Genomic DNA, 16,006 nt, shown 5'->3' with positions numbered 1-16,006 from the left:
TAGCATTCCAGACCATGTTTTCCTGCCTCTGTTGATTAGATGAAAATTAGCAGGCCCGCGTCTGAACTATTAGCTTCAATTATTATCTTAGTAGGAAAATTATGAGACGCCCAGCAACGATGCCCTTTTAGGTACGGGAAGTGGAGAGCAGGGGACGTAAACAGCAACCTGCTCCCTTGAAGGCCACTTCAACAGGGAAATACTCGACAGCAGGGACTACTGAATACTGTTAAAATCAGAGGCAAAGGTTCTTCTGATGTGTTTCAGAATCAGCTCTGAACAATGACATTCCAATGTTATTTGAAATATCTAAAGACATTTTCAATTACCAGTGAAAAATCAAAATACTGTGGAATTCATCCCTGAAAAATGTCTGATGCTTCGGATAAAGACCCAGGTTAACGCGTGGTCATCTGCTATGCATCTGTTACTCAACATATGACCTTATTTGGACAAGCAAAAAAAACAGACTGTGCTATATTTTAACTTCCATTTATGGAACTACTTTCCAGGACTCTTAAGAGTTAAAGGATGGAACGGCATGCCTAAGAGTCTTTGAGATATTACGAATCTTTTATTACTTTTGGACTACTAATAATAGCCGAGAATATGGCACTGAAGCAATACCACCCATAAACTGAGTTTTGATCCCTGTTATGTGCCAGAATGTTAATACCATGTGACCCTGTGGCATCGCTGACTTCACTGCCTCTCGGGTCGGCCAAACTATGTTTGACACCCTGCCACAGAAGCAGTAGCTTAATCATTTGAGATACTGTTCAGTGAGGAAGTATTATGGGCAGGGCTGGAAACATTTTTTTCTTGTTTCAAGGAATTCCCACCCAGATATGTGCCTGGTACAGCCTTTTCTGGCAGCCTGCAAGAAACATCATTTGAAGGGAGGCTTGATTCAAACTGTTATCATTGGCATTTCTGGGAAAGAATATAATGCTCCTACACAATTAGGATCGATGATGATGAGGAGCTCAGTATATGTGACAGCTCACAGACTTCCAGTCCTTTAGAGGAACGCAGCACGCTATGTCTATTGAGTGCCTGATGGAGAAGTGGCTACCTAAAGCCACACAGGTCCAGAAATGGCTAACACCCTCTCTCCACCACTGTCCCAAGTAGGCCCAGAATTCCTCAGGTAAGGGATCGAAGAAAGCAAGGTGGCAGGAAGAAAGAGAGTTGATTGTCTGGTTCAATCACATTCCATCCTAAATCCGGAGAATTAGAAATAATCCAGGCACAGGAAATCTCTTAGTCCTCCACTTCAAGAGTTGATTAAGTCTAGCAGAATTATTAGGCCTGCCTGCAATTCAGCTCAGTTTCAGATAACAACTCTGCAAATAACACTCATTTTCAGTGTTTATGACAGAAAAAAATTTTTAAAAATACTGAAGTATACAGAAAAATATGATGGGCCCATTACCCACCACTGACAATCTACATATAACTCTGATTTCCTGTCTGAGATGGGAAATGGATTTTGCTTTTGTTTCAGAGAAACAGAAACAGTAGAAAGGAAATTACCCATTCACCCAGCCACAAGTATGGAGGTTATTTACTGGCAACCCAAATCATAATATTGAATGTTACCTTGTAAAACAGTACCTATCTTTTCCTAGTGATACTCTTGGTGTTGGCTCTGAAATCCCCAAAGTCATCAAAACCATCAACTCCTCCCAGCAGGAGACTCTGTACATAGTAGGCCTGGCGAACACTCAGGTCACAGGGGCCACCCAGGTGGGATCCAGCCACAGCCCAAGATGAGACAGCAGATCAAGCCTGACATCAAAACTTCTAAGTGATGATGAAGTTCTTATCTCTTGTGTCATCAGGTGTCGTACGCAGCCAAGCTGGCGTCACACCTGTCCACATCTCTTGCATTTTTCTTATTGAGTCAACATGGGCATGTCTCATACATCTTGCAACCAAAAATTCCCTCTTTTACACCGTATCTTACCTTTAATTATAAAGCAAAAAAAAATTTTTTTTTTAATGGAAAATGGCACTCTGTCCTTAGGGTCCCTCTGACATTAAGAATCAGCTTAGGTTTATACTTGACGTTATTGGGGGAAAAAATGGCAAATTACTCTCAATACCTAACTGTGATGTTAAAATAAAAATTCCTGCCTGTAAAAGTAGGTGAAATACCAATGACTGGCACCTACACACTTGCAAGGCATGTCTTCAAAGCTGTACATTAAATGCAACAGTGAGCACTGGCCTTGGAGGGTCTGGGGAAGCCCCACTTAAACTGTGATTGTGGGTTTCAGGGGATAAACCGAGACAGAATACACCAACCTTCAGAAACCAGTTTTGGAAGGCCCCATGGCTGCCCCTGGGAGTAAGTCGAGAGCTAAGGGCTCATCGGGATGGTGAGCAGTCAATCTGAAGCTAATTGGGCCACTAGCCTCTAGATATTTGGGCCCATCATGTGCCAAACACACTTCACATGACACTTGGCTTTTTGTTCTCAAAGTGTGTGTTTTCAAATACAAGCATTCTATCATGATTCCTTTCTGCAGCTGATCAGAGGTCCAAATGGCCATCAGCATTTGAGGCTCTGGTTAAGAAATCCTGTGTCAGGGTTTGCTGCCTGACTCCGCTAAGCAGGAGATCTGTAAGAGGAGTCTGGCTGTGGTTTCCTAGTCTAGTCTTTACCGAACTCGCTCACTCATCTTTTATTTATTAACAAGTTTTGAGCACCTACGTACATGTCAGGTGCCGTTTTAGGGATTCAAAACAATATGGTAACTTCCTAACTCAGGGGAGCTGTGTAGCCTCTTCCAGGCTACTGGCCAAAAGGGGGTGCAGTACACTGTTTGGCATCTCAGAGGCAGGGTTCCTGCAGGGTCCAGAGCCTGGGCTCTCGGGACACACGGCTCTGCCACTCTTGAGCTGTATGACTTTGGGCAAGTTACATGACCTCTGAACTTTGGGTTCTGTGATGGTAAATCAGGATACAGTATCTGCACAAAAGGGAAGCTGTAAGGATCAGATGAACTGATATTCTTATAGCATTTAGGCCTGGCTCATAGTCAGTGGGCAAAAAATACTGGCTTCTGTCTTAAGGGCAAGAAATAAGACGATGCACATGGTGCTAGATGCTGAGGAAGATGCCTACTAGGTGCAGAGTCTCCTGCTGGGGGGAGTTGATGGTTTTGATGACCTTGGGGATTTCAGAGCCAACCACCAAGAGTATCGCTTTTCAAGAACTAGATAGATGTTGCTCCGCTTTTTGTTTTTAGTTCTTAAAGGAGATAAGGACATAGCTTCCATGTCCTTAAATTGTAAACTTCATATGCTAGTGCATGCATTTCCATCTTAGCTCTTTACAAGGGTCAGAAAATAAAGATAATGTGTGATTAATGAACAAGTAGAAAAAAGCCAGCGGAGCAAAACCTAAGATTACAGTTACAGACATACAGACTGGGATGGCTTATCTGTATACCTGAATTGGGTGTTGACAATAACTTGGTAAGACTTAATCATGAGAGTACTTAAGTGCCAATTTAAAAAGCACTTAAGTACTTGCGAATCAAGTTAGCTGTCAAGCAACAGCCTGGTCTGTAAGGGCCCCCAGGCTCACGTCCCCAGTCCTGCAGGAGTAACCGAGCACATTATGTTGTCACTTGGAAGGTATGTATCTTTAATAACAACAACAGCAGCCACAACACGGTTCTTCCTCCCTGCAGGTCCTAACACACCATATTAGGTAGTGCAGTAATTTACTTAGAAAAAGATTCTAAAACCACAATCCTTGTGTGGGGTCCTTTCATATAATTTCAGGTTCTGACTATGCACCTTGGGACCATAACCAATAGGGTGAGGGCTAAAACGTGTTATGCAATTGTGCACACAGTAATTTCTGTATAAACTGCATAAATACCTATGTTTCTGTTTTTCTCAAAACAACTCTGGCTGATTGCTTATTCCACATTAACACCTTGCTTTTTCCTTATTTTATCCAATCCTTCTGCTATTCTGAAATCACTTAAAATGCCACTTAAAAATGCTATTGAGTAACAGTTGAGAGAGATATTTTCAAATAGTTCCATAGACTTTCTTGGAGCCTATGAACTAAGCAATACAATTCATTCACCTTGTATTATTTTGTATGTTTCTTCTTCTTATTGATACGTAACTTTTTCGTCTCGTTATCTTAGCTGTGTACTTTTTTGAATCCCACACTGAAAGAATCTTTTCGTCTTTCTATTTATTACAACTTACAATGAGAGGGTTCCTGGAGGGCAAACGCAATCCTATATGAAACTCGCTCCTTAACTAAGTTAAAAACAAGAAACACAAAATAGATTAGTTCTCTGAGAACTAGACAATGGAAGCTTCTGAAGGACTCCACGACGAGAGAAGTGCTAGAGCATGAAGGTGACAGAAAGGACCTGGGACCAGCAGAGTCTCACAGCATGAAAACAAGATCTGGCAAGGTGGAGGGCTCGGCAGGGACAGAAGGCTTGAGAAGCAAACCCCAGGGTATGTTCCAAAGGTATCCTTCCCCTGAGGTCCCCAAAGTGGGACAAGAGGGTGGGCAGGACACCGCATCAAAAACACCTGGAGTACTTGTCAAACTGCAAATGATGTCCTCCCCTGTCATCCGACTCCTGTCTCTCCCAATACCAGGCCAAAGGCCAGAGATGAAGAAAGACGAATAAGGGAACTAGCGACAGGGGCATGAGTAAATGGAGATGGCATTCGGGAGCAGGGTTAGCAGACAAAAATGGAGCTGCACCCAACAGGCTTCAGTTTATCTCAGCTCAGCCACGTAAGGGCAATTGACCTTGGAGGAAGTGATCTAAATCTCTTCCAGCTTTAATTTCTTCATCTCTTCAATGGACTGATCAGTCCTTCAGCACAGGGCTGTTGTGAGGATTGAATGAAATCAGGTACAAATATAAAGCACTTACCTCACAGTACCTGAATGATGACATTTCTTGTCTCCTGGTTTAATCTGAAAACAGCCTAAATATTTTCTGTGACGTTAACTACTTGTCCCTTATTTATCTTCCTGTCCAATGCTATATGTGGATTATGGGAGATCCTTAATACATTTTTTGGAACTAATGGCTAACCAAAACTATCATTCTTGTCTCAAACAGTAGAAGATTAGATTACAACTCTATGCATATGCTGTGACATCAAACTCTAAGTGACCAAACTAGCATTCATTTCCTTCCCAAACATCTATATGATGTAAGAATAAATCAGTTAGTTCCACATATAGTAAGAATAAATCAGTTAGTTCCGTGTGTGTGTGTGTGTGTGTGTGTGTGTGTGTGTGTGTGTGTGTGTGTTTTCTATTCAGGAACTGCTTCCCTTCTCTACTCACCATGATAAATATGCTAATGAGTGCAAAAGATGAACGCAAAAAGATTTGCCTTCCCTCCGTTTATTTTCAAAGGAAAGGCCCTTTTTTTCCCCCAAAGTTTTTTTAGTCTTTCCATTTATGATTCAAGACTTGTGCAGTTAAAGGGTTAGTGGTTACTGGATTACATATTTCTGCTTTTAATTTCTCTTACATCTCTTACATTATCATGCACATACATGTACTTAAATATTTCAAGTTGACCACAGACTGTCCCTAATTTGTAGGGATAGTCCCACCTTTATCTGCTTCAGCAAGGCACCCTTTCTTGTGAAGCCAACTGTACACCATCACATGTAATTCTGTACACTCCTTTTTCCAGGGCTGAAACGCTGCCTTTAGGGAGTGGGAGGAGTATACTATGAGGGGGTGGGTGATTGCCACAAAATTGGTCATCTGGAAGCTATCAAGTTTTGGAGTGTGGCAGCTGTGCTCCGTGTAGAGTAATGATGAGGATGGTGATGTCAATAGAACTAGAGTGCTCCAACTTAAATTTTTATATGATTTTTAAGGTCTTCAATAATGCTAACCCCTCAGAGGTTAATGAAGCTAGTCAGACAAACTCTGAAGTCTGAGTTTATGAAAATTTAAGTAGAAGCAAAAGACTTCTTGATATAGGACTTAATCTACTTAACTGAAATTCTGAAAAGAGCTGTCAGTTCCTTAACAGCTGTTTTTAAATATCCGGGAAGAGTCCATGTTCAACACAGATTAATTTCTGACCCACTTTAGTTCACTTTACTATGCAAATGTTTCTTAATGACGAATACTCTCTAGGGGATCTGTCAGTATAAATAATCAATCTCTTTTCTGCACTAACAGACATGGACACAGGATTAAGGCTGACATGAGTTAAGTGTGCAAACAGTCCTCCCAAGATGGAAGAAATGAACTGAAACAGAGGTTGGGACATAAAGGTTAGTTCAGGATGCCTCAGGCTCCTCTCCATTGAGTGGGGATGAGACGTAGTGAGTGCAGATAACCAAGACGTAAGTAAAAGCCTGAGGGGAACTGCGAAGAAGCCACAGCCATTGTGGTATGAGAAGTAGGATGACTGCTCAGAGTGAGGGCACTCGGCAGCGAAAACTGCCTCTGATGGCTTCAGGTTTCTCTTCTAGCTGCCAGGACTCCTGGGCTTACGGAAGCATTAGAAGTGTCGAACATGCTTGAGTCATGGGTCTGATTTCCAATTTTATTTCACTGCACTGACCTTTGTATGTTAATTAGACTTGAAGTGAACGGAATTAAAATGTATAGTCTTATACCATAAAGTGTTCAGATAAGCATATCTGCAGCGGTAAAATAGAGACCACACGATTCTCATTGTAAATGTACCACCTTTCCCCCAAATGATTAGTTGTGGCTGCGTGATAAATTTATCTGCAACTGGTAACAGCATGAAGCAGACATTATGCCCGAGGAGATAAAAAAACAAACAAGAACGTACTGGCAGGAGCTTATCCAACACGAGACATTCGCCAGGGATTCATGAAAACCTACAAGGCTTACCTTCACACACGGGGCAACACTCCCCAGGCACTTTGACCGGGTTCATGCAGCTCTGGCCGCAGGCTGTGGCCACGCAGTGCGGCTCTCCGTTGATGCACTGGCAAAATGTGCAGTCATCTTCCCGCCACCGGTCTCCATGGGCACGGATCTGACCATTGGCATAGCAGCCGGCAGGATTGTTAAAAGGATACACTGGATCTAAATTAAAACGTGAGTTCAGAGTAAGATGAAGGGCATTCTAAATCTTCTCTCTGCTTGCACCTGGAGATATGTTTTCCCAGGTTCTAGTTATCAGCACTTCTTATTTAGCTGTGGTCAGCAGCAGCTCAGGAGTACATGAGGTGTCTCTAGTGGGGACATGCGAAAGCAGCTGTCATACTAAATTTATGTCCAACCATCCTGAGACTGCACACAGGACAGGGAATCTGTGGCAGAAAAAACCAACGTCCAGGTGTCATCACTTCACAGAGCTGCACACGTTTGGGCACAGAGCTGTGGGTTGGCCATTAGAAAACGCAGGTCCATTTTAGGCCCTGACAATGTCTTCTGAGTTGTCGATTTATATGTTTATCACACCTCAATTTCACCACCTGTAAAGGGGAAAGATTAATGCTGCCATCTAACTTAGAGTGATGCTGTTACTTTTAAGACTAACAGAACTCTCTCTCTTGGTGCCTGGAGGTCCATAAGGACAACAGTGGGGAGGACAGCAGGCTCTCACTGGCCTCCCCTGTTCAGGACACGGCTGGTTTAGACACACCATGGGTCACTGCTGGTACCAGGGAGGGAAGACTGTAAACCTATGTTATATTTCTCCCCACAAGCTGGACAGCCAAACAGCAGCTGAGGTTGGCGGACAAAAGTATTGCCAAGGCCGACGTAAAATAAAATGTTTTCTGAGGTTACTGACCAGGACATAAATACTGCATACAAAGTCCCCAATATCATTATGAGAGCAACGAGATACATTGCTCCATTTTCTTTTTTCAGAAACACATAAAAATCTGATCTCAACAATCAAGTGCTGATGTGCTGAGAGCGAAGTCCATGCAGTTTTAAGTTCATCTCTCTTTATTCTAAAGAGGTAATAATTATAGGGTGTTATCAGAAAGTTAGAGGCCGAAATTTAAAATCGAGCAGTCACTGCTTTAGAAAGGCAATGTGCCAGAAGAGATGAAGGGGCCAAGAGACCAGCGTTAGATAAGACTTTATAAATTTCTTTATAAAAATTATTACACTGCATACTTCATTTCTACTTTGAGCCTGGACCTGAATTCCTGGAAGTGAGACATAACCAGATCCGTGCCCAGACAACTCATAATATGATTATTACACAGAGGTTCATATCTGTGTTTTTACACCACCAACTGCTACATAGTTTCAGAGACTATTACAAACTGGGGGTAGCTAGGGAACAAATCAATGGGGAAGGTTAAAAGTTTGATGTAGTTCTTAAAAATTCCAACGACACCTAAAAAGTGAATCATCTTTCTCCTGTGTTGGCTAAAATAATTCCTACCAGAGGAAAGGACGTCACCATTATGCACAATTGTTCAAAGTTCAGAATGTACTTTGTATACTTTAAACCTTTTTCAGATCTTCAATATGATGTGATAAATATAGCTCGAACTTTGAAAAGGGTTTTAGGAGAACAGAAAAAAGTACGGGACATGGCCTGGCATTTTCAGGAGCGAAGATAGGGGCAGAGTGAACTTCAGGCACAAGACTACCATGTCTGATTCCAGACTGAAGGTCCGTGGCCCAGTCAGGACAAGGAGACACCATGGCCTTCCTAGGGTGAAACAGTATAGTGTGTGTGGATCAGAGACACAGTCGGGCAGGGGCTATTGTTCCTGGCTTCCCGGTGAACTCAAGACGACTTTTCTGAACTTTAGCATCCTAATCTCTAAAAGCTGTGGGTTATAGTGAATGAAATTCAGAGTATCATTCTGAAATGTTTATTATTTCTGAATACCAGACATGGAAGGGTAGAAGACCCTGCTGGAGGAACATGGAACTATTGCTTCTTGGAGGGAAAAGGGGAATATAGAGAAAGCAGGTGCCGGAGAGCCTTCTGCCCAGGGCCACAGCTGACACTCGGCTGGGCCTTGAGCCGGTGTCGCCACCATGCTACAACATGACCACACTCTCACACCACACATTTTCAAAGGGCAAGCAGCAGGGCCCTGCCCTCACCTGGAGGGGCATGGGTATTGGAAAACAGGCAGGGTGAGCTCTTCTCTGAGCTGACTAGTTGAGACTGTCAGTGACTAGGGCTGTCTTGTCCAAGCTGAGCAATCCAAGGAGAGGAGAAGGTGAATTCTAATGTCAGGATGAACAGAATGCCTCCAGTACTTGCTGAGGAGCTGCTAGAACTTCAAGGGAGGAATGCAAAGCACTTCCGGGAAATTTCATGTGGAAACAGGTGACCTACTGTCTACACCAGGGCATAACTTCCATTGGAAAGTATTTTCACACAGTCTGCCTGGCATTATCAAAGCCCTAAAAGACAAACCACAATGTGATTTAAAAAAAAAAAAAGAACTCCTTCAATATTCCTCTATTTTTGGGTGAGACTGAATTAGGTCAGTTTTGATTCTAAAACTCTGAGCCATGAATATTCTTATTAATCTTTAATGAACAGGGATCAAATATATGATGATGGAAGGAGAACTGACTCTGGGTGGTGAACACACAAGGTGATATATAGATGATATATTATCTGACACCTATGTGTTTTGTTGACCATTGTCACCCCAATACACTTTAATTTAATTAAAAAAAATCTTTAATTAGCACTTTTCTTACCTTCGCACACGGGGCAGCACTCCCCTTCAGGCACGTAGTACCTCTCGCAGTTCAGCTCACCGCACTGGGCAGTGAAGCAGATGGAAACACCCCCTTGGCATCGACAGAACCGACAGTTGTCCATTCGAAACATATCTCCATCATTATATTCCACATTGTTGAATACACAGGCTGGCTTTGTTTCTGAAAGGAGTTCAAATAAACAAGGCATATTCAAAGTCATTTTTGAGTGGTGTCCTTTTATGCTTTTCAAACAGCCTCTAGAAAATTCTGCCTGATGGCAGGGGGTTATAATTTGATGGCAGGAGGTTATAATTTGATTCATTTTTTTTTTTGGTAACTGAAGCACTAAAGCAATATAAAGTAAAATAAAACGTAACTAAAATATTGTTATCCTCTTTCTCCCGAGGATTTGAAATCCCCCTTAGCAAAATCTACATTGACTTCCCCCTACTCCAAATAAAGGGAACTATTTGACCATGAAACTGACATATCTGATATGTGCTATAAAGAGATTACATTTGTTTTGTTAAGTTATTCTCTACCTCAAATAAATGATCCTGTGTTCACATTAGGTTTTGTTCTGCCTCAAAAAATTTATCTAAGCCTTTCTGGACGTGACGTTCTTCTACCCTAGTGTTCTTTCCTAAATTCTTTTTTCTTTCTATGTGTTTTAATACTTTGTAATTTTAAAGGTACTTGGCCTTTAACAAAACTCTTTCTACATGCATTACTTCATGTAATCCCAGTAACAAAGGTGTGATGTAGATATTAGTATTCCGAGTTAAGAAGTGTCCAGGAGATCCTAGGTAATTTGCTCAAAGTCACACACTTCGCAAATGACAGAGGCAAAAAAAGTAGCTCTTCAACTGAAACCTTGTGATCTTTCCATCATGTTTCAAGGTTATGTTCTGCTAAGAACTCAAAGCCCTGCATTTAGAATTCTCATCACGATACCAATGATTTAAAATTTTTTCTCTGCCCTGAAACACTCTCCCTAAAGTCATTCCTTAATTTTGGTTGACTTAAAAGAACTCCCATCAGACAACTATATCACAAGAAAAAGAAAACTACAGATCAATATATCTTATGAATATAAAAGTCCTCTAAAACAATACCAGCAGACTGAATCCAGTAACACATAAAAAAGATTATATACCATGACCAAGTGGGATTTACTTTAAGAATGCAAAGTTGGTTTAATATCCAAAAATCAATTCATGTAATATGGCATGTCAACAGAATAAAGGACAAAAAAACATAAAATCATCTCAACAGACATAGAAAGATCATTTGACAGAATCCAATACCCTTTAATGATAAAAATTCAATTAACTAGGAATAGAAGGGAACATCCTCAACTTGATAAATGGCATTTACGAAAAACTAACAGCTAACATCATACTTAGTAAAAGACTGAATGCTGTCTCCCTAAGATCAGGAACAAGACAACGATGTCCACTCTCATCCCTTCAATTCAGCATTGTATTGGAGGTTCTAGCCAAGGAAATTGGGCAAGAAAAAGAAAAAATATCCAGATTGGAAAAGAAGCAGTAAAACTACCTCTAGTTGCAGATGACATGATCTTGTACATTAAAAAAAATTCTAAAGGAACTAAAAAACTATCAGTACTAATAAACAAGTTCAACAAAATTTCAGGGTACAACTGCAATTCAAATAAATTGTACATCTACACACTAGCAATAAACAATCTGAAAATGATGTTAAGAAAACAATCCCATTCACAATAGCATCAAAAAGAATAAAATATTTAGTTATATATTTAATAAATGAAGTACAAAACATGTACTCTGAAAACTATAAAACATTGTTTAAAGAAATTAAAGAAAGCCTAAAGAAATGGAAAGCCATCCATGCTCTTGGATTGGAAGATAACATTGTTAAGATAAAAATATTCCCAAAATTGACCTACATTCAATATAATCCCTATCGAAATCCTAGCTGGTTCCTTTGTAGAAACTGACAAGCCAATCCTAAAACTCATGTAGAAATGCAAGGGACCCAGAATTACCAAAACAATCTTGAAAAGAAGAATAAAGTTGGGGGACTCACACTTCCTGATTTCAAGACCTACCACAATATTACAGTAATCGATATAGTATGGTGCTGGCATAAAAAACAGATATATAGTTCAAAGGAATTAGTTCTGAGTTTAGAAATAAACTCTCACATTTACTGACTTTTGACAAAGGTGCCAAGACAATTCATTGAGGGAAAGAATAGTCTTATCAACAAATGCTACTGGGGCAACGAATATCCATGTGCAAAACACTGAGAATGAACCGCTACGTAATCAAATTGTATATAAAATTTAACTCAAAATGAATCATAGAGCTATGATCTAAATGTAATAGCTACAACTACAGAGCTCTCAGAAGAAAACAGGAGTAAATCTTTGTGAGTTTGTATTAGGTAATGGTTTCTTAGATATGACACCAAAAACACAAATATCAAAAGAAAAAATAGTCATATTGGACTTCATCAACTTTTTGTGCTTCAGAAAATACCATCAAGAAAGTGCAAAGGTAGCCCACAGAATGGGAGAAAATATTTGCAAACCATTTAAAGGCATTGTATCCAGAATATATAAATAATTTTTATAACTTAACAGTAAACAATAACCCAAATTGAAAAACGAGCAAACATTTGAATAGGCATTTTTTCCAAATAATATAGAAATGGCCAAGAAGCACATGAAAAGATGCTTAACATCATTAGTTATTAGGGAATACCAATCAAAGCCACAATGAGACACTACTTCATATGCTTAGATGGCTATAATAAAAAAGATATAAATAATAACAAGTGTTGATGAGGACTCGAGAAACTGCAACTCTGATACATTGCTGGTGAGGATGTAAAAGTACAGCTGCTTTGGAAAACAGCAGTACTTCCTAAAAATATTAAATATTGTACAAAGTTACTATACGATCCAGCAATTCCACTCCTAGGTGTATACCTAAGAGAAATGAAAATATACACCCACATTACAACTTGTATGCAAGGGTTCATAGCAGCAGTATTCACAAGAGCCAAACAAAGCGGAAACAACCTAAATGTCCATCATTTGATGCCTGGATAAACACAATGAGGTATATCCATCCGTACAATGAAATATTTCTTGGCCATAGAAAACAACAAAGTTCTGAAATATGCTACTAAGTTCATTAGTATGCTAATTGTAAGAACCCAGTCATAAAAGACCTAAAAGACCTACTATATGATTCTATTTATTAGAAATGCCCATAACAGGCACATCTGCAGAGACGGAAAAGCAGATTATTGGCTGCCTAGGGCTGGGGGCTTTAGGATGAAATGGGGTGTGGCTGCTAATGAGTTCAAGAGTTTTGGGGGGGAGGAGTTGATGAAAGTGTTCTAAAATTATGATGACGATTCTACAACTCTGTGAATATATTCAAAACACTGAATTGTGTAACTTCGCTTAGTGAATTACATGGCATGTATTTCAATAAACCTGGTAAAATCAAAATACTCCCAAGCTGAAGGAAGTTTTCCTGAGCTAATGCACCCTGTTTAATAAAATGGAAAAAACTGGATTACGATACACATATCTCGAATGGGCTCCTCTGTCCAATGTCATTTCTTAATATGTCACCTTGCATGTTCGAAATAGACTCCCACTGCGTTTTGAGTGTATTTACATTTGTACTGTACTTAAGGACAATGACCTTCTCATTTGATTTTATAACAATCCTGTAGAGAAGACAGAACAAGTGCTAATATCTATTTCTTCAATGAGGAAAAGGAAATTTAAAGAGATGAGGTGACTTGCCTAAAGTCACATAACTAGTGTGAGATGAGCTGTGTGTATGGATTTACACAGGTGTTAAACGTGCATGTCTGAACTTCTTCAGCACTTGCTGGATGTAATATTTTTTGGAAAATTAATGTTATGTTAAAAAAGTCATCTTTTTATTGCTCAGAATCCACCTACATACATTTAGCCATATGACTCTGAGCTGAGATTTGGAAGAATCTGGGCGCTATTAGATGACAAGTTCCAAAATACAGAAAATGAAGTGCTTTTACAAATCAAACTCTCATGCTGTGGAGTGAGGCAAAACACTGTAACAAAACGCTGAGCATCCAAAGTGAAGAAAAAATTTTTATGAGCCCATCAACATGAATTACTTAGTTGCATTAACCAACCACATCTACCATCTGGGTGAAGCCACAAATGTTGGTGAAAGATCTGAAGAAGTCAGGAGGGAAGATCCCGGTTATGATAAAACTGCTCCAGATGAGCTTGTTTTCATGGTGGGATGTGCAGAAGCTTGGGAGGAAGTGGATGGGACTGATGTGAGGACCAGGGCAGTCAGGTTTCATTAGCTAAGGCGCAGAGCACACACAACGAAGTAGAATTTAGAGAGACGGAGAGTCTCAAAAAGCATGGCCTAGAAAACACAATGAATTCTTTAGGATTAAAAAGGAAAAAAAAATCGCACAACATAATGAAATTCCTGTTTGATGCTCAGAGAAATTTATAGAGGGTCTTCAGAAAAGTGCATAATACCAAGGCTGGCAGTGGTCTCTGAGGAGCAACAACCAATTACTCCTTCACCTGTTGGGGACGGATGTGAATCTCAGAAAAGCATGGAGATTATCACTACCTCCCCAAGAGGACAATTTAAAAGAATGTGGAAAAGAAAAATATTACGAAGAAATAATTTACTATATAACTTGTACTTTCAATGCAGAAATGCACAAAAGTATCTTTTCAGTGTTTTTTTTTATGTGTTCTGTGCCTGCCCATTTAAATTTTATATTTCTAAGTTCTGGAATCGTCTCCTCTGTCTTTAATATAGTCCAGAACTCCTGAAAAAGAGCCTGATAGTATAGACTGTTAATAACCTCTACTGTCTGCCAAATTACACTGATTGGCCGATGGTGCTAGGTGTATAATTTTAATGAAGGAAAAGGCTAAAATGTAGAACTTCGTATCAGATGTGAAGATACCTAAATAGATACAGTTCTGTTGCTTTTTCTCTTCATTCTCCCAGTAGAAAATGGCTAAAATCTTGCCTCTGCTCTCTTTTCATTGAGGGGTGAGCTGTACAGGATGCTAAGTGGGTAGACATATCAAAAGACAGACAACTGTATGACAGATTGAAAAACATTGGAAAATTTCTCCATTAAGTCCATAGCAAACTGATACAGTTACAAAGACAGGGTATATGGATAGAAACCTTTTCTATAAATGGGGAGGGAGAGTGTCCACCACAGTACACCAATACTATTCAGGATAAGAGAAAGGGAACGATATTTATAATGGATTGAAAAACACTGTATCACCTTTAAGCAAAATGAGCTTGATAAGACCCCAGGAACAGGATGGGTGCTCAATAAATGCATATTAAGTGGAATATTTCTTTCAAAATGCCGTATTTCAAAGTGGCGTATTTTCTCTATTACTGTAGGAATAGACAGCATGTGCCTAGAAACATAACTGAACATTATCACTATGTAGACAATGGGTTCTCAGATGTTTTTGTACTAATTTTCTCATTAACAGACTTTGGGTATGAGTTTTCTATGCCAAAATTTTACACAAGGATCAAGGTGATTTTGGGTGCGGCTCTCCTGGGATTGATCCATTTTACATGTTAGTGTCTGATGCTAGAAGAGTCAGTTATTGACTACGACACTCAAATCAAAGTGTCCTATTTTATTTAGATTTTTGTGCATATGCATCGGACATATCTAAGAAAACAAATGATCATTTTTACATTCTATGCCTGAGCTTGCAAACCCGAATGCCTGCAGGAATGAGAGAGGTGGGCCAGTGTAAGACAACAGAGTGTACTGGGACAAAATGGAGAACACACGCCCATCTATAAGTAATGGCCGTTGCACAGCTCCAGCTGACGGATGATAAAACTTTTGTGTGGGCTGGAACAGACACGGAACCGTTTTTTGAAGGAGGTCAGGCACTGCTGTGAAGATCATACTTCTAGGTGGTGATTTTGATGACTTCTAAGTTTATGTAAAAGGAGCTCAATCATTCCATCTGTTCCTTTAGTTTCTAAACAACAGGGTTCTCGCTCAACCAACACCTCACAAGGCCTGCCTTCAGCCCTTGTCGGAGAATGCAGTCACAAACTGTCACAGCCTGGTTTGCAACTCTCTCAAAGCTCCACCAAAACAAACCAAACTGCAAAGAAAAGTTGCATTTATGGAGAATGTTCTCTCCATCTATTCGTCCAGGTGAATGTTTTTCAAAACTCAGGAGTTCTTAAATTCTCTGTGCACATTTTTTAA

General features: G+C 40.0%; 1 protein-coding gene across 4 annotated transcripts in view; it reads right to left on the bottom strand.

The window, feature by feature from the left end:
- The window catches only part of CRIM1 (cysteine rich transmembrane BMP regulator 1), a 187,734-nt gene that overhangs the window by 64,057 nt on the left and 107,671 nt on the right, over positions 1 to 16,006 (bottom strand). For all 4 annotated transcript variants that reach the window (XM_019647786.1, XM_019647789.1, XM_019647787.1 and 1 more), the window contains 2 exons: positions 9,707 to 9,889; positions 6,899 to 7,096 (listed from right to left, as the gene is read on the bottom strand). In XM_019647786.1, the coding sequence (XP_019503331.1) occupies positions 6,899 to 7,096; positions 9,707 to 9,889 (381 nt within the window). The remainder of the gene's footprint in view (positions 1 to 6,898; positions 7,097 to 9,706; positions 9,890 to 16,006) is intronic.

This window comes from Hipposideros armiger, unplaced genomic scaffold, assembly GCF_001890085.2.
Source record: "Hipposideros armiger isolate ML-2016 unplaced genomic scaffold, ASM189008v1 scaffold_116, whole genome shotgun sequence".
NCBI classification, from domain to species: Eukaryota; Metazoa; Chordata; class Mammalia; order Chiroptera; family Hipposideridae; genus Hipposideros; species Hipposideros armiger.
Note: the sequence above shows the minus strand (reverse complement) of the source record. Positions and strands in the feature narration are given on the sequence as shown.